Source organism: Dendrobates tinctorius, unplaced genomic scaffold (assembly GCF_039654945.1).
Source record: "Dendrobates tinctorius isolate UK_male_01 unplaced genomic scaffold, ASM3965494v1 ptg000159l, whole genome shotgun sequence".
Lineage (NCBI taxonomy): Eukaryota > Metazoa > Chordata > Amphibia > Anura > Dendrobatidae > Dendrobates > Dendrobates tinctorius.
In genome coordinates this window covers 3,814,299-3,840,355 of record NW_027361826.1, presented here as the reverse complement: position 1 = coordinate 3,840,355, position 26,057 = coordinate 3,814,299, and the positions used below count along the sequence as shown (strand labels likewise).

Here is a 26,057-nt window from a genome sequence, read left to right as displayed (position 1 = left end):
TGTGCGTTCCAGCCTTGGAACACGTAAGTGACCCTACGGGAGAAGGCGTTATTCTTCTAGTGATGTCAGTTACACTGGAATAAGGAAGCGGCGTGTGTTGCAGGTCGTGGAACGCAAGAGTAGCGGTACGAGATAGGCTTCCTGGTGCTTGTGGGGAGAAAAGAGTGTAGCATGATGGAGGCGGTTGAGGACGCAGGGGTAAGTGCGCAGGGGTAAGTGCGCCTGGTGTAGAGCTCACATCCCCTAGCACTCACTTAGCACCTAGCCCTGACTCTTCCCATTGTTGTGATATTTAGGATAAGGGAACCCCAGCAGCACCCCTGCCCACAGCTAAACGGTCTGGCAAGGCTTCTGCAAAGTCTAACGATGTCCCATATGTCATGTGAAGTTGGCTGACACTGCAAAACTCTGCAGTCCCTGCATGTCCAGAGTTGTAAGGGAGGAACAGCCGTCCCTCCTGTCTGAAATAAGGACTCTAATCCGGGAGGAGGTGCAGACCTCCCTGTCCAATCTCTCACACCAGCAACCCCCCAGTCCAGGTCTGAGCCATAAAAGACCTAGGGGGAAACAGAACATAAAGAGTTGGAACTGAGCTCAGATGAGGAATCAGACCAGGAGGGCAAACTACCGCTAGAAAGCCAGGAGCAAGGCAGGAAGTACCTATTCCCAGTAGAGGATACAGAGGAACTGGTGTAGGTCGTGAGGAATACTATGCAAATAGAGGAGGTCCCTAGGCCACAGTCCAGACAGGACCTAATGTTTGGGGGCCTTACATCTCAGAAGCAGACGGTGTTCCCAATAAGTGACCACATTCGGGCCATGATATTAGAAGAATGGAAGGAGGTGGAACGTCGACTTGTGCTGGCCAGAGACTTTAAGATTTGCTTACCGTTTGATCCAGACGACATTAAAACGAGGGAAGAAATTCCTAAAATTGATGTACCAGTGGCTAAAGTCGCTAAAAAGACTTCCATCCCATTTGAGGACTCGTCAAACCTGAGGGACCCGATGGACCAAAAGGCAGAAATTCTCCTGAGACGAGCTTGGGAGTCATCTGCGGCCCTGATCAGAACAAACATAGTGGCCACCTCTGTGACTAGGTCCATGTTCCTATGGATGGGACAATTGGAGGAACACCTATCCAATAAGACCCCTAGAGCGGAGATTATAGCTTCTCTTCCCCTCATGAAGTCCGCCACTGCCTTCTTGGCCGATACTTCGGCCGAGTCAGTAAGGTTTGCCGCCAGAAACAGTTCTATCTCCAATGCGACCCGTAGGACCATCTGGCTAAAATCTTGGTCGGGGGGATAATGCCTCCTATGCTCCATCCCCTTCTCGGGGTCTAGAGCACTGATGGCGATCCTATGGCATGCGTGCCAGAGAGGGCACGCAGAGCCCTCTCAGCGGGCACGCGGCCTCGCCTCATCCTTGTTCCGGACTACAGCTTCCTCTCATACAATGAGCAGCGCGGCTGCGGAGCTGAATGATGATGCCATCCAGCCACGCCGCTCAATGTGTGAGAGGAAGTGAGAGGGAGGAAGCTGCCGACGTGCAGAGAGGTGAGTGTGGCTGCTGTGGTGTGTCAATGGGGAGAGGGCCAATGATGGCAGAGTGATGGGGAGAAGGAAATGATGGAGGTGGTGGAATGGGCAATTTCTACATGAAGGGGATCATGATGGGGCATTTGGCACATGTCAACGTGCAAAGAAAAAGCCAGTCAGCACTGCCAAAACTACTGCCGATATAAAGCTGTCATATCCATACTGCTGATAGAGGCTGAACCCCGTGATCTCGGGTGCTGGTACAGAAGACAGTATATGAATCCACATGGAAGAAAAGAAAACCATAGCACTCACCGATCCAGGTGAAAAAGTCCGCTTTATTTAGCAATCCACATTAAAACTTCATGGCCGGGAGGCTGGAGGAAGGAGTGAGCAAAATCTGACGATGGCCGTTTTGTGCCTACTAGCACTTCAACGGGTCAAGTGCTAGTAGGCACAAAACGGCCATCGTCAGATTTTGCTCACGCCTCCCGGCCATGAAGTTTTAATGTGGATTGCTAATTAAAGGTGACTTTTTCATCTGGATCGGTGAGTGCTATGGTCTTTTCTTCCATGTGGATTTGGCACATGTTGACACCGTCATAAATACCTGGGTTTTAGGTTGCAGTTTGGGCACTTGGTCTCAGAAAGGTTTGCCATCACTGGTATTCGGGCAAACTTTAGATGACATTCTAGAGCTTGCATCTGATAGGAAGAAGGTTCCCTTTCGGAGAGGGGTGCCCACCCACAGACAGTCTGACTACAGAGGTCAGGAAAGGTCAAGTAGAGGAAATTACAGAAGTTCCTATAGTGGGAGGGGTAGGGGCTCCCTTTTTGGGTAAGGCTCTAGGTCTAAAAGGCAATGACGCCATCTGTATCAAGGGCAGGCTCAGACACTTTGCGGAAAACAAGCCAAATCAACAAAAACAAGTGGGTCCTAAAAACCATAGCAGAGGGCTACAGAATAGAGCTTACCTCTTCCCCTCCCCAGAGATACGTCACCCCTACTACCATGACAGCAGACTCCACCATGCTTAAGACCTTCAGGAGCTGGTCGGCTCAGAGATTATAGTTCCGGTTCCCAGACAGAAGTAGGCAAAGGTCACTACTCCCTGTTCTCAATCATGTAACCTTCAGGGAAACACGCACAATCATAAATGGTTCAGGATGGAGTCGATAAGGTCGACTGTCCATCTCAAAGACAGGGATTCGGTGATGTGCACTTTCAACTTGAAGAGTGCCTATTACCAGGTCCCGATCCACCTGGCTTCACAGGAACTGTTAAGATTCACCATAAGGCTACCAAACCGAACCTTCCACTTCCAGTGCCTCCCATTCGGCCTGGCCTCGGCTCCCAGAATATTTACAAAGCTGGCATCAGAGGTGGTGGCCTACCTAAGAAGCCAGGGAGTCACAATCATACCTTACCTGGATGATTTCCTCCTGGTGGCAGGATCGGCGGAGACTTTGGACCATTGCAGTGATGGAATTCCTCAGCTGGTCGATAAACCGGCAGAAGTCGGATCTATCACCAGAATCCCGAAAGGTATTCTAAGGGGTACTTCTGGATTCTACACGCAGAACATCCTTTTTACCGAAAGAGAAACAGGACATGGTACGAAGCAAAGTCAGCAAGTTACTAAGTCATCGTGTCACCAAAAGATCAGCCATGAAGGTACTAGGTCTGATGATGGCGTGCATCCCGTGTCAGGTGGGCGCAGGCCCACTCAAGGCCTTTGCAGAGGGAGATCCTGTCAACATGGGATTGTTGTCAGGCCTCACTAAACAAGACAATACGTCTGTCCGCAGCAGTAAGATCAGTACTCTGGTGGACTCGGAACCTACGGACAGGCGTCCTGTGGATCTCTTGTGTGGTGATCACCACGGATGCCAGCACGTGGGGATGGGGAGCCCACCTAGAAGGAAGAATCCTCCAGGGCAAATGGCCCGAAAATATCAGCCACAGGTCCTCCAACTACAGAGAGCTGTATGCAGTATGGAAGGCCCCAAGAAGAAACCGGACGCAACTGAGGAACCAGCATGTAAGAATACTTTCGGACAACGTAACAGCAGTTGCATTCCTAAGGCACCAGGGCGGTCCCAGACACAGCGCTACAGGACCTGGCGGAAAGGATATTCTCCTGGGCAGAGAACACAGTTCTCTCGGTACATCTAGAAGGCTTGCAAAATGTTGTAGCGGACTACCTGAGCAGGCAAAGGATTTGCCCAACCGAGTGGGAGCTGAACCAGGAGATATTTCAGCATCTGTGCCATGGCTGGGGGACTCCCCGGATAGACCTGTTCGCTACCAGAAAATTTCAAAGGTACCCAGGTTCTATTCACTGAATCCATCGGACGTGCCGGAGGCGGTCAATGCTCTGAGTTAGAGATGAGACAAACCACTCTCTTACACCTTCCCACCGTTGGCACTCATTCCAGCGGTGCTCAGGAAGATTCAAGAGGATCGGGCAAAAGTTGCACTGATCGCTCCATTCTGGCCGAAGAGTTGCTGGTTCCCACTGCTGGGAATCATGGCCGTAGAGAATCCGATCACGCTTCCCCTAAGGAGAGACATTATCCACCAGGGTCCAGTCTTCCACCATAATCCAGGAAGATTACACCTTTCAGCATGGATCCTGAGCGGGACATCATGAAGGCCCGGGGATTGTCGGACCAGGTCATATCTACTATCCAGGCCAGTAGGAAGATGGTGACCTCAGCAATCTATTACAAGATCTGGAAGAGGTTCTGTCTGGAAGGTTGCAGGTCCGACTTCGTAGCAGGGGTCCCCGACGTCCTAGAGGTCCTAGACTTTCTCCAGGCAGGGTTTAATAAAGGTCTTACGCCCAGCACCCTAAAAGTCGAAATCTCGGCACTGAGTACCTTCTTTGACTACCCCCTGGCCTCCCCGGGGATTTAAACTTGGTCCTCAGAGGTTTTTGTAAAGAACCCTATGTTCTGGGAAGAGACATGCCCATTTCAGCTCGCACATGGAAGACTGCAATCCTGGTGGCCATTACCACGGCTAAGAGAGTAGGTGAGATCCAGGCTCTGTCCACTAGAGACCCATATCTACAGATATAGGAGGATCGCATAGTCTTAAGGCTGGATCCAGCTTTTATGCCTAAGGTAGCCTCCGGCCAAAACCTAAACCAGGAAATGGTGTTACCCTCCTACTGCGAGAACCCCTCAAACAAAAAAGTGCAGGCCTTGCACTCTCTGGACGTTAGATGGGCGGTCATTGCTTATCTGGAGGCCACTTGAAGCTGGAGAAGGGACCCTAACTTGTTCATCCTGTTCGGGGGTAAAAACAAGCTTCAAAAGCGTCCATCGCAAGATGGATTACCACTGTAATTTCTAAGGTCTATAGATCAGAAGGGGTAGATTCCCCAGATGGGATAAAAGCCCATTCTACCAGAGCTATATCAGCCTCCTGAGCCGAGAGAGTAGGAGCATCTCTAGAGCAGATCTGCAGGGCTGCGACCTGGGCAAGGGTAAACACGTTCTGCAGGCATTACAAACTGGACGTGTTATCTGGTCAGCAGACTGCTTTCGGGAGAAAGGTTCTCCAGGCAGTAATCCCACCCTGAGGTGGTACTTTAGTATTCTCCATAGTGCTGTCAGGAGGGACATCCTGGAAAATTGATATTGAACCTACCGGTAATTAAGTTTCCAGAAGTCCATCCTGACAGCACGGTTAGTTCCCCCCCCATGTATGCTATTTCATATGCTGTAATATGACTTAGTCAATAAAGGTTTGTTACTTGCATTATCCATGGTGTGGTACTTGTCAAAACACTGAGGGAAAGGTGGTGGGGTTTTTACCTTTTAACCTTTTGTGTGCTTTCCTGTCCCTGCAAGGAGGAGGACGACGTCCTCCATGGTGCTGTCAGGATGGACTCCTGGAAACCTAATTACCGGTAGGTCTAATATCTATTTTTTTGCCTAGTGTCAGCCTCCTAGCGACAGCAGCACACACCTATGGCTACCTGTGTCCCCCAATGAAGGCTCCAAGAAAGAGATTTTATGGTAAGTACCAAAAATCCCTCTTTTATTGCCAAGACAATCAATTCCATCTTCAAGGGGCGTATTATCAGAAAATTATTCAGGGCTTTAAGATTAATGATGGCCCTGAAGAGCCATCCGGTTTCCGAACCAAAAATAGGAAGGAGTAGAATCCTCTACCCCTCTCCGACCCCCGCCTCTAGGGCAGCCAGCTCTGAGGGAGAAGACTGGAAAAGGGGTTAACCTGCATTTATCCTGTGGAATTGAAGATAATTCCAATCTGAGTATTAGATATTAGACTCTGAACCCAGTCACTATTGGTAATTCATGATCAGGCTGGGTAGAAGGCAGATAATCTACCCCCCACGGGAACCGCTAGTCATGGGGATGGCTTCTTACGCTCTCGGGAGGAGCCTCCAAATATAAACCCCGTACCTCTTTTGTTTCATCCCACTTGGCTCGGTCCCTGGAAGACAACTGAACCTTCTGCTGAAGGAACGCCAGTCGGAAGGGGTCGACAAGCTGGGGAGTTTCTTTTATTGTCCCCTGCCTTCTCCAGAAGCTCGTCCAGGACCGGACCAAAGAGGTACTCTCTCTCTTATGGGATGGAACAAAGTCTGGACCTGGCCTGAATATCCCCTAGCCAGCACTTTAACCATAACACCCGCTGAGCTGCATCCTGACTGAATTTCCTGAAACATTGGACAGAAATGCCACAGCACCTTGAATCACCGGTAAGGCATTTAGGATAGTCTCACAAGGGGCTCCCCCTTTCAACTGAGTCTTTAGTTGATCCAGCCAGACCATCATAGACCTGGCCGTACAAGTGGACGCCACTGCTGGCCTCAGATCCAGCTGACATCTCCCATGCCCCTTTAAGGAAAGTGTCATCCATCCTATCTAAAGGGTCTATCAGGGTTCCCAGGTCCTCAAAGGGCAAGGAGGACTTCTTTGAAGCCTTGGCCACCGCTGCATCAATTTTCGGGGCATTATCCCAAGTATTTACAACGGGGTCCTTGAAGAGGTACCTTCGTTTAAATGCTGGAGGCAAGGAGCCCCTTTTTTTTTTCGACCTCTTGCATTCTCGGTGTACCAAGTTCTGAATTTTCTCATTTAAGGGAAAAGATCTACGCTTTCTCTGATCCAATCCCCCAAATATGACGTCCTGTATAGAATATTCCGGCCTGGATTCCACCACCCCCATAGTGCCTCTGACCGCCTTCACTAATTTGTCCACACAGCCTAAATGGAAGCAGAAACGGCCAGAGTCCTCCTCTGAGGAAGAAGACGAAGAGCAGGAGGAATCCTCATTCCTCACAGTCAATAGAGGAGTCCGAATCTGAAAAGCTTGTTCTATATTCTTTCCCCTTTTATGGACTCCCTCACTTCCGTCTTAAAGATCTCCTTCAGGCTTGCGGCGAAGTTGGGCGTTTCTTCCACTACCTGTGGGGGGTGTAAACATGAGGCAATATATCCTACCCTAGTGGCTGATTCCCCCCGGTGAAGCCTCACCGTCTGCTGGACACAAGTCTGACATAACCTTCTCGGACAAGAGTCTGGCAGGGGGCATCTGCAGATGGCATATTCCTTGTGTCTTGAATTCCCAGTACATTCTTCCCCTAGCAGGACAGGAAGACTGCATCTCTGAGTGAACATTCTTTCACGAAGATCCCTTACCAGTGTTGCAGTAAGTAGGTACCGGATTATGAGGGGGGCATCTCTCAGCCGACTCGTTCACGCTGGAGGAGCTCCTGTGGCTGGACTGACAACTCGCCTGGCCATCACCCGTTCCATCACGGGTCTTTCGCCAGACAGTACGTGGCTTCTGAGTAGCGTGCTGCTGTGCAGGGTTCTCTTGCTGCTGCTGCCCACCTACGTCCATTGTGACCAATGGCTCAGAAGCTCCGATGCATGTGTAGCGCTCATTTAAAGGGAATCTCTCACCTCATTTTTGTCCTATGAGATGCGGCCACCGCCATCAGGGGCTTATCTACAGCATTCTGTAATGCTGTAGATAAGCCCCCGATGTAACCTGAAAGTTAAGAAAAACGAGTTAGATTACTTGCCCTGGGGTCCGGTCCAGTTCGATGGGTGTCGCGGTGCGGTCCGGCGCCTCCCATCTTCTAGTGATGACGTCCTCATTACTTCTGCCGCGGCTCCTGCGCAGGCGTAATTTATCGGCCCTGTTGAGGGCAGAGTACTGCAGTGCGCAGGTGCCAGGAAAGGTCAGAGAGGTCCAGCGCCTGCGCACTGCAGTACTTTACTCTGCCCTCAACAGGGCAAACCAGTACGCCTGCACAGGAGCCGCGGCAGAAGGAGGACGTCATCGCTAGAAGATGGGAGGTGCCGGACCGGACTGCGACACCCATCATACCGGACCCCAGGGTGAGTATAATCTAGCTCGTTTTTCTTTCAGGTTACATCGGGGGGCTTACTTACAGCATTAAAGAACGTAGAATGTAGATAAGCCCGATTGCGGTGGCCGCATCTCATCAGAAAAATGAGGTGAGATTCCCTTTAACTGCACCTCCCCCGGATATCCGGGTCAGCAGGTCTTGGCCAGCGGCACCTCTTCCTCCCCTGGACCCGACCCGCCCCCAGCATTACGACACCTCCAGACTCCGGTGTCCCCGACACCAGCCGCAGCCCCAGGCGTCGCCAAGCACATGCGACTGCGGTGCCATTCCGAAAGGCCGGCCGGCATCCGGGACGCACCCCATGTCCCGCCCCCTGACGCGTCGCCACAGCGACCTCAGCCGATGACGCCAGAGGACCGCCTAGGACATGTCACCAGCCGAGCCCCCAGCACGCCTCCCTATGCTGCCAAACCCGTAAACCCAGCAGCACGCCGGGCAGCGCACACCAGGTGCCGCCCAGATCCAAAGGGATATTCTTTTTCTCCGATGCTGGCCCTCAGGAAACTGTAGTTCTCCAGACACAGCTCCACCTTCCGGCTCAGTTGTGGAATCCTCCCCGAACCCACCGGGGCGCTTCCAGGAACTCCCGCTACCTGAACCGACCGGCCGAGCCTGGGATCCGACGAGTCCTTACAGGTATCTGTAGGAACAAGGTCCCCATCAGGGACAGGAAACCAACTGATGTCTGGTCAACTGACCGCTGGTAAGCAACATGCATACTTCTGTCAACATTACTACTAGAAGTGTCCGGCCTCACTCAATGCACTGTTATTGATCGAGGCTGCACATGCTAAAAAGGAAGAAAGAAATGTTTATAAAATGGAAAGAAGGAGGCATATCTAAAGAAGAATATAATGCTGTCTGCAGAACTTGCAGGGCACAAATCAGATTACTAAAGCTGACAATGAATTGAGGCTTGCAAGAGATGTCAAAAGCAATAATAAAGGGTTATGGCGATATGTCAAAAGTAAAAGAAAAGTCAAAGATGCTATAGGATTTTTACAGGATGAAAATGATGAAATGGTAAGACAGGATGTTGAGAAGGCCGAATTTTTAAATTCCTATTTTGCATCTGTTGTCTCTCAGAAAGGAAATGTAACATCAACTGTTCTTCACTGTCCTATTAAGGGAATAGAAGAATCCAGGTTATCTATAAACAGAAAGATAGTGAGGAAACACTTAGCTAACCTAAATGAGTTCAAGTCTCCAGGTCCAGATGAATTACACCCCAGAGTACTGAAGGAGATAACAGAAGAAATTTTTGAACCCCTCTCCATAATCTTTGAAAATTCTTGGAGAACAGAAGTCCCAAAAGACTGAAGAAGAGCAAAAGTTGTTCCTATCTTCAAAAAGGGGAAGAAGGTGGACCCAGGCAACTATAGGCCGGTGAGTCTGACTTCTATACCAGGAAAGATCTTTGATCAAATTATTAAACAACATGTATGTAAGTACCTGGATAATAATGAAGTGATTAAACAGGGTCAGCATGGGTTTGTAACAAATAAGTCATGTCAGACTAACTTAATTTCCTTCTATGACAGAATCACTGATTGGGTGGATCAGGGAAATGCTGTAGATATAGTATATCTTGACTTCAGCAAAGCATTTGACAAAGTATCTCACACAATCCTTATTGAAAAAATGGCTAAGTATGGAATGGACAAAGCAACTGTTAGGTGGATTCATAACTGGCTTAGTGATGGGACCCAAAGAGTGGTCGTAAATTGCTGCACATCCAGCTGGAAGAATGTCTCAAGTGGGGTACCACAGGGCTCTGTCCTGGGCCCTGTATTGTTCTACATGTTTATCAAAGATTTAGATGAAGGAATTGAGAGTAAACTGATTAAATTTGCTGATGGAACAAAGCTAGGAGGGATAGCTAATACTAGAGAAGAGAGAGAGAGAGGATTCAAAAAGATATAAATAAACTGGAGAAGTGGGCAGCAACTAACAGAATGGTTTTTAACAGGGAAAAATGCAAAGTACTACATCTGGGCAATAAAAATGAAAAAAGCATATACAGAATGGGAAGAATAGGGCTAAGCAACAGCACATGTGAAAAAGACTTGGGTATACTAATAGATCACAGACTGAATATGAGTCAACAGTGTGATGCAGCAGTAAAAAAGGCAAATGCAATTCTAGGATGTATTAAAAGAAGCATACAGTCTAGATCACGTGAAGTCATTATTGCCCTCTACTCCTCTTTGGTCAGACCTCATCTGGAATACCGTGTTCAGTTTTGGGCGCCACATTTTAAAAAAGACAACAAACTGGAGCAAGTTCAGAAAAGAGCGACCAGAATGGTGACCGGTCTGCAAACCCTGTCTTATGAGGAATGGTTGCAGGATTTGGGAATGTATAGCTTGTAGAAGAGAAGACTGAGAGGAGACTTAATAGCTGTCAACAAATATCTCAAGGGCTGTCACATTGTAGAAGGATCATCTTTATTCTCATTTGCACAAGGAAAGACTAGAAGCAATGGGATGAAACTGAATGGGAGGAGACACAGATTAGATATTAGAAAAAACTTTTTGACAGTTAGAGTGATCAATGAGTGGAACAGGCTGCCACGAGAGGTGGTGAGTTCTCCTTCAATAGAAGTCTTCAAACAGAGGCTGGACAGACATCTGTCTGCGATGATTTAGAGAATTCTGCTTTGAGCAGGGGGTTGGACCAGATGGCCCAGGAGGTCCCTTTCCAACTCTACCATTCTATGATTCTATGTCTAGTTGGCATGCAAATCACATACTTGCAGTCACGCACCCGCCTGCTGTTGGCACTGGAAAATTCTGACAGAACATGTTACAGACAACACTTTCCAAGTTTAGTGATCTCATATTCTATTCCACTCCCCTTTTGTGTTTGTGGTAATAACATTATTGCAATCGCTGAGTAAAGGTATATCTGGTAACATAGTAAAATGTTCCAGTGTCTGCTGGAGTATGGGGAGGACACATACACCAATACATTAACATGGCACAATTTAGGCTTCTTCAAAGACATGTGAGCTACTTCCCTAGAGTAGACGTATGAAACACATGACACCCACATTGTATCTAGACTCTGTGTAACGACTGCACGGAGTCTGTCGTGTGAGGTTTTTTTTGTAATCCAACTATAACTGGAGACAACTTTTTAAATACTCAAAAATAGGTGAAGGTTTAGTAGCTTTCCTCATACCACAAACCTTCCATGACACCACATTTATTTAGTTACCCATACAAGATATACTCATTTTCCTTAAGGAGCTTCGTCATACCTTGCTCCAGTGTTTCTGGTTTCTACAGCATAAAGTGTTTTATATGTTAATAGAAGCCGTATTCCCCCACCCCACCACCTTCCAATCAAAACCAAGTGTTAACCTTCTCTTTCAGCAGGGTTGGAGTACTTCCACAAATCCCAACTATTATGTAAGCAGAATTGCAAATTCCAACATTGTAAACTCACCAGAATGTTTGCTGACCAGAGGTCCTCATTCAGAATCCTGCTACCATGTTATCAGCCTGTTTAGTTAGCCGTTAGATCATCAGCTTGTGCTATGATCAGTCCTTTTCAAACAAAATATAATCGTAACAGTCTAAAAATCCTGTTCTCACCATGTTAATCTGGAAAGGTCAATCTACTGCTCTCCTCTGTGTTTAAAAGTCTCTGTGCATTCTTTGATATTTAAAAAAAAAAAAAAAAAAAGACGCCTCCTTGGGCCACCACTCTTCATTTGGCTGGATCAATTGAGAGCAATAAATATATAATACTCGATCAAAGATTTATGTCCCAGAGTTGCAATCTTTCCTGCACCTCGGCTGAGTAGCCTGGGGGGGTGGGGAGGCAACACGTTTTCCATGTATGGTGACCTCCTGGCACTCTGTTCATTCTTAATACTTTGCCTTGGTCTTTATAATGTAAGCTCTTGATAAGCGCAAGTCTTGGTGGTCTACCAGGGAGTCCTGGTCCTGAAGTAACCCTGTAATCACTTTACACTGCAAAGAGTGGAGTCAGATTATCCCTCCCAGACATCTCCACTAGATGGTCTTCAAAGAATGTCTCTGGATTTGTCCCTTCAGTTTTTTCAGGAACACTCGCCAAATCAGGTATTATTTTGACAAAGATTCAGTTTGGCAGTAATGCAGCAACATTTTGTGTACTAGCTTGCACTTGTTAATGGAAGCATGGTATCTTCTATGTCGCTTACATGGCCTTCCACAGTAGTGGTTGTCACCTTCGTATTCTTCAACCCATGCCTCAATACAGGAATGTCTGCTTATGCCTCCTACTACAGTTTTCTGACTTGTAGATTACATTTACTCACCACCAAAAAGACGGTCACGGTGCTTGTTCTGCCTCCTGTGTTGCCTGTTTTGGATTTGGGGGAGCGTTCAGCTTCCTCTTCAGTATCTCCATTCAGTGCGCAGGCAGAAAATGTCATACCGATATTGAATAAGGCGTCTAAAACAGCCTGGAAATGATAAGTCTGTAAAGTATTTAACCTAAATTGACAATCTTAAGGTTTTTGTTTATATGTATAATTACATGTGTGGTCAATACAAAGGACTGGCACATAGTATGGCCTTTGGAAGGAATAAGTTAAGGACCAGGGGGCACGCATTATGTTTGGAGGAGATACAATTCCTGCAGCTAACTAGGAAAGGGTTCTTTACAGTTAGAGCAGTCAGACTGTGGAATGTAAGACCACACAGGTAGTAATGGCAGACACTATAACAGCTTTTATAAAAGGGTCTGGATGAGTTTTTCTCAATAAATGGCCGGTAGTTGCCAACCATCTCTGCCAGCTCAGAGCGATGACTGCTCCACCGGTGATTCTACTGCTTCAAGTGACGTCACGTCGGCATTGTAGCTTCTTTGCCGCTTTGTCGATGGGACGTTTCTGCCGATGCCATGCTGATTTAATAATTGGCTCTCTGTCGCCCCACTGAGCAGCTCTCGATCAGCAGGATGCCAGCAGTGACGCACAGGTGACAGAAAAGAAGCCGTTGCTCTGTTGATGTGTGGAATTGAAGGAGGGGAAAGTCGCCTGAAATAGTTGCCAACTACCCGCCTGTTCTGCCCAGAGACTAACTGCCAGTAAGTTCTTTGGCACATAGGAATTTAGAGTCCCGGAAAACCCCTTTGACGATCTGTTTGGCTGTTTGTAACATCTGGAGACTACACAGAATGTCTTTGTGGACCACGTGATGAAAGCCCAGCTTAAGGTTTAGCCCTCCATGCATGGAATGACCAGCTCCATTCCCTTCAATGGTCCAGTGCCTCTACGCCAAAGCGTTCTTTTATATAAAAACATTTATTTAATATACAATAATATTGTACAAAAATACAACAACACCATGTTACCAAACCAGACAATTTATTTATAAATTACATAACAATGCACAAGCCTCAGAAAGAAACAATGTAAGACGTAGAGTAGCAACAGGACCAGACTGGTACACAATGATTATTACAGTAATACATTCTTTTTAGAGGGTAAATCATTGTAATTCAAAGGGGCGATTCACGGTTTAAAAATCTCTTTTTTTCCCCAGATGGCTCCCATATCTGTCCACGAATAAGAGTGGCACTGTATAAGAATATTACACTTGGGTAATATATATTTATTTTTCGCCAAGATTAGACAAGTGTAGTTTCAGTTCCTCAATCAGGTTTCCACGATTATTTTTTATAGTTTTTTGTAGACATTTTTCTCTACCAGTGGTTTTGGTAACCTAGAACAAAAAAAACATTGTATTGTATTCCCAAAGTCAAGTGTGGGAATAACAATGATATATCCAGGAAGGAGGGATGGTCAATTTCAAATATGCCATATCTGTTTACGCCGTGCGATTAATAGCAACTATGGCATGTAAGTGGTTAGGCACACACTGTGTTTATGGCCACTGTCAGAATAGATGCCTAGTAGTGATGAGCGAGTGTGGTCGGATAAGGTGTTATCTGAGGGTGCTCTGGTGCTAACAGAGGGTCTTCGGCGTGCTAAAAAAAAATAGTCCCTGCGGCTGTTTGACACATGCAGGGATTGCTGCAGCTGATCAGCTTCCTCTTCATGCTTAATTGGTCCGAAGGCGGATGACAGTGACACCAGGGCTGAATGGGCGCCGGGCTCATGTGTCATAACCGCACATATGCCCTGGGACCACGAGTGACAACACTTGCAATGGTGCCGGCACAGGAGGGGAGTGTAAAAGTTCTTCTTTCATCGTGGCCAGACAGCACAGAGAAGAGTAAACTCTTTAAATGGCATTATAAGAAGATATTGTACATAAGTGATATGTCGCCATGCTAAGCAAAATCAATACAAGGCCCTCTTCACATGTGTGCCATCACTTATAATCTTTGTGAATTTACTCATGTAAGTTTATTTTTGCAAATTAATGATCCGCAAAAACTCTCTCAAAAAACAGGAGACGTCAGAGTTTGGTCCGAATTGTGGACCAAAATGGCCCATTCTAATGACAGCACCCACATTTCAAACAGGCAGTACACTGATGCCGTCCGTTTGTAACACGGTTGTGTGAATAAAGCCCAAATGAGGTTTTCGTCCTGGCATATTCGGAAGACACTGATAGCAGGTCTGGTGGCCCTGCACGAGACCAACCTTGCGCTTATGTGATTGTGACGCATCAACAGGATGACAGAAGCAGTCCTCTCAATCTCTCAAACACTTCATATACTATTTGTGTGTTTGACCTGCAAAATGCACAAAACACAACTGCTGCTGTGAAGAATTTCAGCCACAATCACAAGATACGTTACGAGGATTTTTTCGTCTTTCCGCAACAACTACATAGGGCAGTTTGTTTTTTTTTTAAAACCTTTTGTATAAGAATATTGTTTTCTTATTTAGACTAATCAGGAAACGCCTTGTAAGAAAGTATATATATATATATATATATATATATATATATATATATATATATATATATATATATATATATAAAAAAAAAAACAAATTATTTTTCCCACATATGAGTGTGCAATGCAAATTCACTCTATAATACAGGTTTTCCCTACTTTTTTCGGTTGTTTGGTGTGTATATACAGTGGGACAAAAAAGTATTTAGTCAGTCAGCAATAGTGCAAGTTCCACCACTTAAAAAGATGAGAGGCGTCTGTAATTTACATCATAGGTAGACCTCAACTATGGGAGACAAACTGAGAAAAAAAAATCCAGAAAATCACATTGTCTGTTTTTTTTTCATTTTATTTGCACATTATGGTGGAAAATAAGTATTTGGTCAGAAACAAGCAATCAAAATTTCTGGCTCTCACAGACCTGTAACTTCTTCTTTAAGAGTCTCCTCTTTCCTCCACTCATTACCTGTAGTAATGGCACCTGTTTAAACTTGTTATCAGTATAAAAAGACACCTGTGCACACCCTCAAACAGTCTGACTCGAAACTCCACTATGGTGAAGACCAAAGAGCTGTCAAAGGACACCAGAAACAAAATTGTAGCCCTGCACCAGGCTGGGAAGACTGAATCTGCAATAGCCAACCAGCTTGGAGTGAAGAAATCAACTGTGGGAGCAATAATTAGAAAATGGAAGACATACAAGACCACTGATAATCTCCCTCGATCTGGTGCTCCACGCAAAATCCCACCCCGTGGGGTCAGAATGATCACAAGAACGGTGAGCAAAAATCCCAGATCCACGCGGGGGGACCTAGTGAATGAACTGCAGAGAGCTGGGACCAATGTAACAAGGCCTACCATAAGTAACACACTACGCCACCATGGACTCAGATCCTGCAGTGCCAGACGTGTCCCACTGCTTAAGCCTGTACATGTCCGGGCCCGTCTGAAGTTTGCTAGAGAGCATTTGGATGATCCAGAGGAGTTTTGGGAGAATGTCCTATGGTCTGATGAAACCAAACTGGAACTGTTTGGTAGAAACACAACTTGTCGTGTTTGGAGGAAAAAGAATACTGAGTTGCATCCATCAAACACCATACCTACTGTAAAGCATGGTGGTGGAAACATCATGCTTTGGGGCTGTTTCTCTGCAAAGGGGCCAGGACGACTGATCCGGGTACATGAAAGAATGAATGGGGCCATGTATCGTGAGATTTTGAGGGCAAACCTCCTTCCATCAGCAAGGGCATTGAAGATGAAACGTGGCTGGGTCTTTCAACATGACAATGATCCAAAGCACACCGCCAGGGCAACGAAGGAGTGGCTTCGTAAGAAGCATTTCAAGGTCCTGGAGTGGCCTAGCCAGTCTCCAGATCTCAACCCTATAGAAAACCTTTGGAGGGAGTTGAAAGTCCGTGTTGCCAAGCGAAAAGCCAAAAACATCACTGCTCTAGAGGAGATCTGCATGGAGGAATGGGCCAACATACCAACAACAGTGTGTGGCAACCTTGTGAAGACTTACAGAAAACGTTTGACCTCTGTCATTGCCAACAAAGGATATATCACAAAGTATTGAGATGAAATTTTGTTTCTGACCAAATACTTATTTTCCACCATAATATGCAAATAAAATGAAAAAAAAAACAGACAATGTGATTTTCTGGATTTTTTTTTCTCAGTTTGTCTCCCATAGTTGAGGTCTACCTATGATGTAAATTACAGACGCCTCTCATCTTTTTAAGTGGTGGAACTTGCACTATTGCTGACTGACTAAATACTTTTTTGCCCCACTGTATTACATTACAATATGTATGGTATTGGGGCAGCCATTGTTAGGGTTAGTACCAGTAGTACCAATTTTAATATGATATTATCCACTTTAACTTTTGTTTTAGAAAGCAGGGTGATAAAATTGCAATGTACACTTTTGCAATGCTAAGCTATCCGAGTATCAAATTCGCACTCACGAGGAGAGTTGAGTGAATTTGTTTGGATTCAGTTGCCGAATCTGAATTTGCCATATTGGTACCCTATTCGTGCCGAATTATGTTTGGTGATCGGTTTTGAACATATTAGCTCATTTCTACTCCCACTGACGCCAATGATGTTCGGCTGTGTTCGGTGAACATTGCAAATACAATATTCGCTGACTATCGTAATCGGAACCGAAATTTGAAAAATTTACTCAACTCTACTCCTGAGTTGTATTGGTTCCTCCATCATCCCGCCACCTCGTGCCAGCCATTGACCGATTTTTTACTGTAGGACCGATCCAAAAAACTGTCAATTGAAGGCAAAGGATGGAGTAACTAATACATCTCGTCTCCTGAGTACATTAATAAATATCACAAATTGCAGAGCCGTGACGCAGAACATCGAGTTATGACAGTCGGCACTAAAATCATGACGTGCACATCCTCGGCTCAGCCGCTCTAGAGCTACTTATCAGTGTCTTTACATGGGGAACCGTATTCCTGCAGGTTGTCTGTAACAGAACGGATGTACTGTAGACAACCAAGTAAAGATTTATTTTCAGATTGACATTAAGTAGATTTCTATTGATCAGCGTCAATATGAGTAGATTCAGGAATAATGAAACGTCACACAATACAATATGTCCCGTCAGGTGAATACATCAGGCCCCCGTATGACATCAGGCCCCCATATGAAGATATGGAACAAGGCAAAAGTTTGAAATAACGCAAACAATGACAGAAACCTCCAATATAAATGTGCCATCTACATTCTAAGTGAAGCCAGGGCTTTCCACCGCTCCATAAAGCCAGTGCAATCACAGATAAATTAATATAGAAGCATGTAGTTAAATACAATAATTGAATACTCACTGACAAAAAGTATACATCCTTCAAAATAATACTAGCATGACAATTACCACACAAGTGCAAGGACTAGGGTGTTGGATGCCTTAATAGCCCGTACATAGAAACGCATCATAGCGAGAACAGTCCTTATTACATGTCCTATTGGAAAAGCTGGAGGACGGAACAGTTCATCAGGAAATGCAGTCCTGAGTACGTAATACTTACAGGTATTGGGCATTTTTAACATTGTAAAATGCTAATTAGCTCTGAAAATACAGTCAAAATGAACAGATAAGTAAAATGACATTGGAGTACTTAAAGGGGTTGTCCACCTGAAAAAATATATATCATTAGATGTGCTCAATACGTAAATATGTACTAATATACTTGTATTATCAAAGCCCCAGTGACCCGATATTAACGCTGATCAAGCTGGCCATCCGGGATTGTGCCAACACAGCCGGCGCTCCACCCCTCTGTGTTGGCACATGGCTAGTGAAGGGGGCTGTCTGTCATGGCCCATGAAGAAACAGAAGGGGCTGGCTGATAACCATCCAGCTTCAATCACGTCACATGTCATAAGCCAACACAAAGCAAGGGAGGCAAGTGTCCCACTTAATTTCAAAAGAAACCCATAACAGCAAAAACTAATCAAGAAAATAAAAGTATATTACTTGGTTTCATACACAGAATTTCAAATACATTTAAATAAGTTTTTTTTCTGTCTGTACAACCCCTTTAAGACCATCTCAATGCATTTCCATTTAATTACTACGAGTGAGATAAGTGAAAAGATCTAGGAAAAATAACAATCAATGACTACAGGGCATCCTGTACCAACAGTCTGTTAAAATGATTAAATAGAGTACAATATGTTCAGACAAAATAACTAAAGGGAACATGTCACTCTTTTTGCTGCCCCAAGAACAGCATAATCTATAGGCAGAGACCCTGATTCCAGTGTTTGTCACTTACTGGGCATCTTGGTGCAGTTTTGATAAAACAGAGTTTTAATTCCTGTAGCTCCTGTTCTGCTATTCATGCGCTCTGGCCACCCCCACCACTGCTTGGCAGCTGTCTATAGACAGAAACTTGTCAAACTGCGGGGTTAAGTAGCAAAAATTCACCGCACACTCTAATGAAATAATTTGCAACCAATAGTGGAATTTTATTTTTGACAAACAGATAAGTGCCAAGTTACAAAAATTGGTCCAAAACCCAGTAAAATAGAAAAACCCGACGGTTTGACCCTCCCGGGTCTTAATCATGGGGTTTACTATATAGTAAGGAATGTATCGGGTAATGGTAGGCTGTAAATAAATGGTAACCTTTGGAGGATATGAAGTGTACCATGTAATGATAGGCAATAGGTTAGAGGTAACCTTAAGAGGCTTGAAAAGGAGGCCCAGTAGAGTCCTGTGCAATAAGAGTCAGAGTATTGCCAATCATAGGTGGCCAGGGGTGGAAACTGCGTCCTGAGGCTCCCAGGGCGCAAGCATATCCCGGACGGTCCCACAGCCTCAGGACGCAGTTTCCACCGCTGGCCACCTATGACTGGCAATACTCTGACTATAAGTGCGCAGCAATACGTATATCTTACCATACCGGATACGAAAAATATTGCACACAGAAAGCAACGCCTCTTATTGCACAGGACTCTACTGGGCCTCCTTTTCAAGCCTCTTAAGTTACCTGTAACCTATTACCTATCATTACATGGTACACTTCAATCCTCCAAAGGTTACCATTTATTTACAGCCTACCATTACCCGATACATTCCTTACTATATAGTAAACCCCATGATTAAGACCCGGGAGGGTCGAAACGTCGGGTGTTTCTATTTTACTGGGTTTTGGACCAACTTTTGTAACTTGGCACTTACCTGTTTGTCAAAAATAAAATTCCACTGTTGGTTGCAAATTATTTCATTAGAGTGTGCGGTGAATTTTTGTACTTATTTCAGGGAACACCACGGTCCGTTCTACCAGCACCTCGCTTCTACAGTGACCTTGAGTGCACACCAATACCTACTCTTAACTGTGGGGTTATACAGAGATCATCATTGAAAAAGCTAGCAAATCTGCAGCAGATAAAACTGTGATCTTATCAAAACCGAAGGCAAGTAAGTGACATCACTGGAATCAGGGTTTCTGCCCAACTCTGTCCTTAGACTGAAAGCAAAATCCTGGTGACAGATTCCCTTTAAATACTGCCTTTCAAAAAGACAAGCAGGTAGATGGCATCCACAGTGCATAAATCAAGGCAGTTAAGTGCAAAAAGAACAATTCTATACAGTTTAGCATAAATTTTGCTTCCAGCTTATCCTAATTTATGTGACGGACACGCAAGAGAATGATCACAATATCCTGTATTTCTCTACTGGGTTAATGTTCTCTTTAGGTTATTTACAGTCTGGATGAACATGGAAGATTATTGGTCTCACTGATCAATGTGAGAATCTCCCAGAGCGGACTCCCATGAGCCATTATACAATGATCATTACTTGTATAAACCATAACTTTATGAATCCAAGAGCAAAAACGGCAATTGTGTCAGAAACATGAGATTTCTAGAACTAACCTAAATGACACATTATGAGCGGATGGACACAGGTGCTATATACTGCATTTTCTCTTGTGTGTGCCGAGATTACCAATACACTTCATATGTATAGCAGGAAAGTCAGCAAATTATCCCTTTGGGGTAGATCCTTTTGCAGAATGTCGTCATAATTGTTGTTCAGCAGATTATTTGCTGTAAAGCAATAATACATAATACTGCAACCACCGAGTCTGGCAGGAGAGGACGGCAGCGCTGTGATACTGCTCGGGACCCTTCTCCAGAAGCATCAGCCTGAGATTACATACAGCGGTCCGCTATGGTTCAGCCTCACCATGCACCCGGAAACGGTATATACACGTGTACTCTGGATGACCCCAATTGCTTTGGATTCTCAGTTCTACCAATTCAAAGACCGGGATGTTTTCCACCTTTGATTGTAAAAGAAAAGAAGAGATGTCAATAGACACATATAAGAGGCAGCTGAAAAGTGCATAGCATGAGTATGAAAGGGTTATTCTGCATGATAGAGGATAACTTCCTGAAAATGTCCTGTCTGAATACAGTGTTGGCCAGACATGAGAACACTGCTCCATTCTTTTCTATCTGACTGAATGGACTAGTGGTGTATTCCTGGCCATGGCTCCGGTCAGACCCTACTCATGATTGGTGGTGGTCCCTGCAGGTCAACCCTCAGCAATCAAAAAATTATCATCATATGAATAAGTGGTAACTTATAACATTTGAAAAAATAAAAACACATCAATAACTAAATTTAAAGGGAGTCTGGCAGCAGACTTTTGCAATGTAAACTGAGGACAGCATGAAGTCTGGGTTAAAACACTGAACGCCACCATGTGTCACATGTCCAGCTGTGTGCTGCTGTTTACTTACACTGAAGCTTTAATGACATTGTGAACAACATTGCTGTGACTAGCTGTCTGCATGCTTGCGATGTGATAAGCAGCTCAGGGTCAATAGCTACAGAGCCTGGTGTGGGCGGGATTATCTTTCTCAGCTCTGCTGCATTGCTAAATCTGACACCTGTGTCAGAATGGCTGTACCCACTAATCTAAGTAATACATCCTTGGAATCTCTTTGTTTACATCATGCTGCTCTCAGATGAGGTAGAAAAACGCTGCTGACAGATTCCCTTTAATTCCTTGATACTGTTCATCAGAATCATTCTTTGATCTGTCCTGCATAATTCCCGCACATAGTGCTTTGTGTATTTCAGCAGAAGCCCCCTTATAGAAGTTAGATTCAATCGCTGTAGAAAGTCAGGCAGGTGAAGAGACTGTCTTCACGGCTCATATTAGGCACCACAATGAGAAAAGGGCCAACATTTAGCCCATGATATTTTATAAAGCCACAGAAAACAGCTAAGAAACTATATGATTATTACCTTCAAAGGAAAAGTCTGTATTGGGTTTCCATTCTGATTGTACGTGAAGTTGCCAAGAAGTACCCCTTCTTTCTGTGTCTCCTCTTCCAAACCCTGTAGGATTGTTACTAGTTAATGCACAGAATTCCAACCCTTCATTGATGAAATAAGAAATCACAAGTGATGAGGAATAGGTATATGCAACTAAAGTGCAGGAAACAGCTCTGGCCTCTTGCTTTTGCTTATTAATCACTAATTAATATATGCCTCTGTGAAAAAAAAATATATTACTGTAATATATATATATAATCAAAAAGTATAAATAACAGAGGGCGCTGCGCAATGGATTCTCAGGATATCAAAGCAGCAATTATTAAGACAATACCACCCTATTTGTCCAATGGAAATGATAAACTGAAAAATATGTTTTCTATTTGCGCTAAAAAAATACCCTAAAGTAAATAGATGGTAGAGACAACCTCAATAAAACATATATTAAAATACTAATGGACACACATAGCTCAAAATTCAAGGGTAAAATTCAAAAATTAATTTGTTATCCTAGGTGCCCATTGAAAACAGTTGACTGAACAATCTTCACACCCAAACAAGGATATGTATGTAAAAAACACAATGGGGTACCTTTGTGCTGCCTTTAGTGATGTAATCACGGTAGTGTTCCTCAAACAGCTCCTGTGTATAGCCGAGTCCTTATTCAAACCAAAAAGGGCTATTCCAAATTGAGAGGAGGATACAGATTCCTCATAGTTCCCAGGCGTAAATAGGATGTCAGGTATCGGACGCTGTCCCAGCCGGTGACAGACGTCCTGCTTGCAGGGTGTCGACTGCCATTAACGTGCGGTGAAGGCACCATGTAGTAGCTTAAGCCGGCAAGGTGCAGTAAACTGCAGGACCTTGCGTGACGTCACGGTCACGTGATTAGTCACGTGACTGGCTAAGGAGCGCTAAGAGGACCAAAATTCTATCCAATGCGTTTCGGAATGCGCTGATTCCTTCATCAGGAGAATTTTATGGGGCAGCATATGGGGCATATTATTCTATGGAGCATCTTATGGGACCATTATTAACCTTTGTGCATTATTATATTGGGCGTTTTTTGTACGGAGCATCTTATGGGGCCATCATGAACTGTATGAAGCATTATATGGGGCTCCTGTTTCAATATGGATACTCACAAACATTTAACCTACTGATGCCTCAATTAATTTTACTTTTATTGGTATCTATTTTTATCTTAGAAATTTACCAGTAGCTGCTGCATTTTCCACCCTAGGCTTAAACACGAGTCAATAAGTTCTCCCAGTTCTTTGTGGCAAAATTAGGGGGGGGGGGTCGGATTATATATATATATATATATATATATATATATATATATATATATATATACACATATACATACACATACACACACACACACACATACATACACATACACACACACACACACACACACACACACACACACACTCGTGTGCTAATAGAGTAAAGGGAATCTGTCACCCCTTTTTTGAGTTATCATATAATGATATCATTCAATTGTGTGTCACATAAGGATTCTCTTAGTACTTTTGCTTCCCCCTGAACCCGCACCATTCATGCATAAATACCTTTTTTATATCGGTTCAGATGTATGTAAACTGCCGCTGTCTGGTCCGCTGGGCGGGGCTTATTCACCTGCTCCCCCCCTCCGTGTCTTGCTCTACGCATTTCTTCTAGTGTAGAGCAAGACAGGGAAGGGGGAGCAGTTGAATAAGCCCCGCCCATCGGACCGGACCGTGGCAGTTTACATACATCTGAACCAATATAAAAAAGGTATTTATGCATGAAAGGTGCGGGGTCAGGGTGAAGCAAAAGTACTAAGAGAATCCTTATGTGACACACAATTGAATGATATCATTATATGATAACTCAAAAAAGGGTGACAGATTCCCTTTAAGGGGTTAAATCAACATTATGCAAGTGCAATGCAGCCAAATGGTTGGACAAAAGGACTCCTTCGAGCACTCCGAAAATACTCTATTAGCACACGAGTGAAGAGAATCCTTATGTGACACACAATTGAATTATATCATTATATGATATCTCAAAAAAGGGGTGACAGATTCCCTTTAACGACCGCCAATACGCCTTTTAATGGCGGCAGTTAAGGGTACTTATTCCTCAGTGCTGCTTTTTGACAATGCTGAGAAATAAGTGTATAGCGCCCCCCAGCGTCTGAAATTCTCCGGTAGCTGAGACCCCGGGGAACATGATTCGGGTCGTTTTTTACCGACCCCAGTGTATCACAGTTATTCACGGCGACCGCAAAAAAAAAAAGTCCGATTTCCCATTTAATTTCTCTCTCCTTTGATGTGATCTAGCACATCAGAGGAGAGAGAGAAATGGATTCCCCCCAGTAACTCCGGTGTCTCTGAATCCTCCTGCATCCCCCGGTGATGTACCCCGGCCGTCTGCATCTTCTTCCTGGAAGAAAATGACAGGTGCATGCGCAGTGTGACCGCCGAGATCTGCCGGCCGGCACCCGGCAACAACAGGAAATTTTTCCTACTGGTTCATTTTGAACACTGTGGTAGACCCTATCACAGTGATCAAAATAAAAAAAATGATACATCAAAACCATCCTTTATCACCCCCTTAGTTAGGTAAAAATAATAAAATAAAAAAAGTATTTATTTCCATTAGGGTTAGGGTTGAAGCTATTGTTAGGGTTGGGGTTAGAGCTAGGGTTATAGTGGGGAGTGTGGTGTTGGGGTTAGGGCTGTGATAGGATTCGAGTTAGAATTGGGGGGGGTTTACACTGTTTAGGTACATCAGGGGGTCTTCAAAAGCGACATGGCACCCGCCAATGATTCTAGCCAATTTTGCGTTCAAAAAGTCAAACAGTGGGCCCTCTTTCTGGAGCCCTGCCATGTGCTCAAACAGTGGGTTTCCCCCACGTACGGGGTATCGACATACTCAGCAGAAATTGCACAGAAAATTTTGTGGTTCATTTTCTCCTGTTACACTTGTGAAAATAAAGTTTGGTTCCTAAGTAATTTTTTTGTGAAAAAAGTAAAAATGTTCATTTTTTCCTTCCACGTTGCTTTAGATGCATGAACCACCTGAAGGGTTAATAAGTTAATAAACTTCTTGAATGTGGTTTTGAGCACCTTGCGGGGTGCAGTTTTTATTGACCCCCCACCAAACTCACTTCAAATGTGAGGTGGTCCCTACAAAAATGGTTTTGTAAATTTTGTTGTAAAAATGAGAAATCGCTGGTCAACTTTTAACCCTTATAACTTCCTAACAAAAAAAAATTATGTTTCCAAAATTGTGCTGATGTAAAGTAGACATGTGGGAAATGTTATTTATTAACTTTGTGTGACATCTCTCTCTGATTTAAGGGCACAAAAATTAAAAAGTTTAAAAATTGCAAAAATTTTCTAAATTTTTGCCAAATATCCGTTTTTCATAAATAAAAGCACGTCATGGCGAAGAAATTTTACCACTAAGATGAACTTCAATATGTCCCGAAAAAACAAACAGTCTCAGAATCAGTGGGATATGCTGATGAGTTCACGAGCTATAACCTCAAAGTTACAGTGGTCAGAAATGTAAAAATTGGCTTGATCATTAAGTACCAAATTGGCTCTGTCACTAAGGAGTTAACCATATAGGGAATCATGGGGATAGCGCTTTCACATACAAAGGGCCATCATGAAGAATAAGTATGGTATATCACGCTGTATACATTTTTACATGGGTCCCTGTGGTGGACGGATGCCCCTGCTTCCGTCCAGACTCTGGCCTCTGTCAGTAGTAGCATGCCTCGTGAAGACATTTGCCCAATAGTAGCCAGAAAACCTGTTACATGTAACATAGTAATAGTAGCCAGAACCTTACTTACATAAACAGAGAATTCCTTAGGTGCACTTGCAATTGTGGACTTTGGTGACAAGGATCGAGGAATATGATCCAGCGTGACGGATGTTGGTTTGATACGACTGGAGAGACGGATAACGGCATAGCCCTGAGAACCCCTAAATGCCCAGCAGTTTCCAGGATTTGAATCCGGCTGAAAAAATAAAAAATAATAATACTAGATGTTTGACTGTGTGGAAAAAAATTAGAGCGATATTTACCAAACACTAAATGCCAAAAATCTGGCATATAACAGTCACAACATGAAGCAGTGGAAGGATTGTGTGAGTTTTGGTGTTTTTATAGCTTCTCCAATGATTTTCTAACAGAGTGGTCGTAACATAACAGAGTGGGTGTAGCTAAAATTATAGATTTACCGTGAAACATGATACATTCATAAAACTGGAACTTCTACCTGAAGTATTACACGAGGTGACTGGGACTGGTACCAAAGGGGGACCCCAAACAGGCTGATTAAAGCAGTCTTTGTCTCATATGTTTCAGAACATCTTGTATTTAAGACGCTGGCACCTAAACACAGAA

The 26,057-nt window shown here is 44.3% G+C and overlaps 1 protein-coding gene across 3 annotated transcripts in view; it reads right to left on the bottom strand.

Moving 5' to 3' along the window:
- Positions 1-19,546: 19,546 nt before the first annotated feature.
- SUN2 (Sad1 and UNC84 domain containing 2) overlaps positions 19,547-26,057 on the bottom strand; it is a 116,325-nt gene continuing 109,814 nt past the window's right edge. For all 3 annotated transcript variants that reach the window (XM_073549457.1, XM_073549458.1, XM_073549456.1), the window contains exons 16-19: positions 25,930-26,045; positions 25,501-25,668; positions 21,615-21,707; positions 19,547-20,640 (exon numbers count right to left, since the gene is read on the bottom strand). In XM_073549457.1, the coding sequence (XP_073405558.1) occupies positions 20,527-20,640; positions 21,615-21,707; positions 25,501-25,668; positions 25,930-26,045 (491 nt within the window). In that variant the 3' untranslated portion in view covers positions 19,547-20,526. The remainder of the gene's footprint in view (positions 20,641-21,614; positions 21,708-25,500; positions 25,669-25,929; positions 26,046-26,057) is intronic.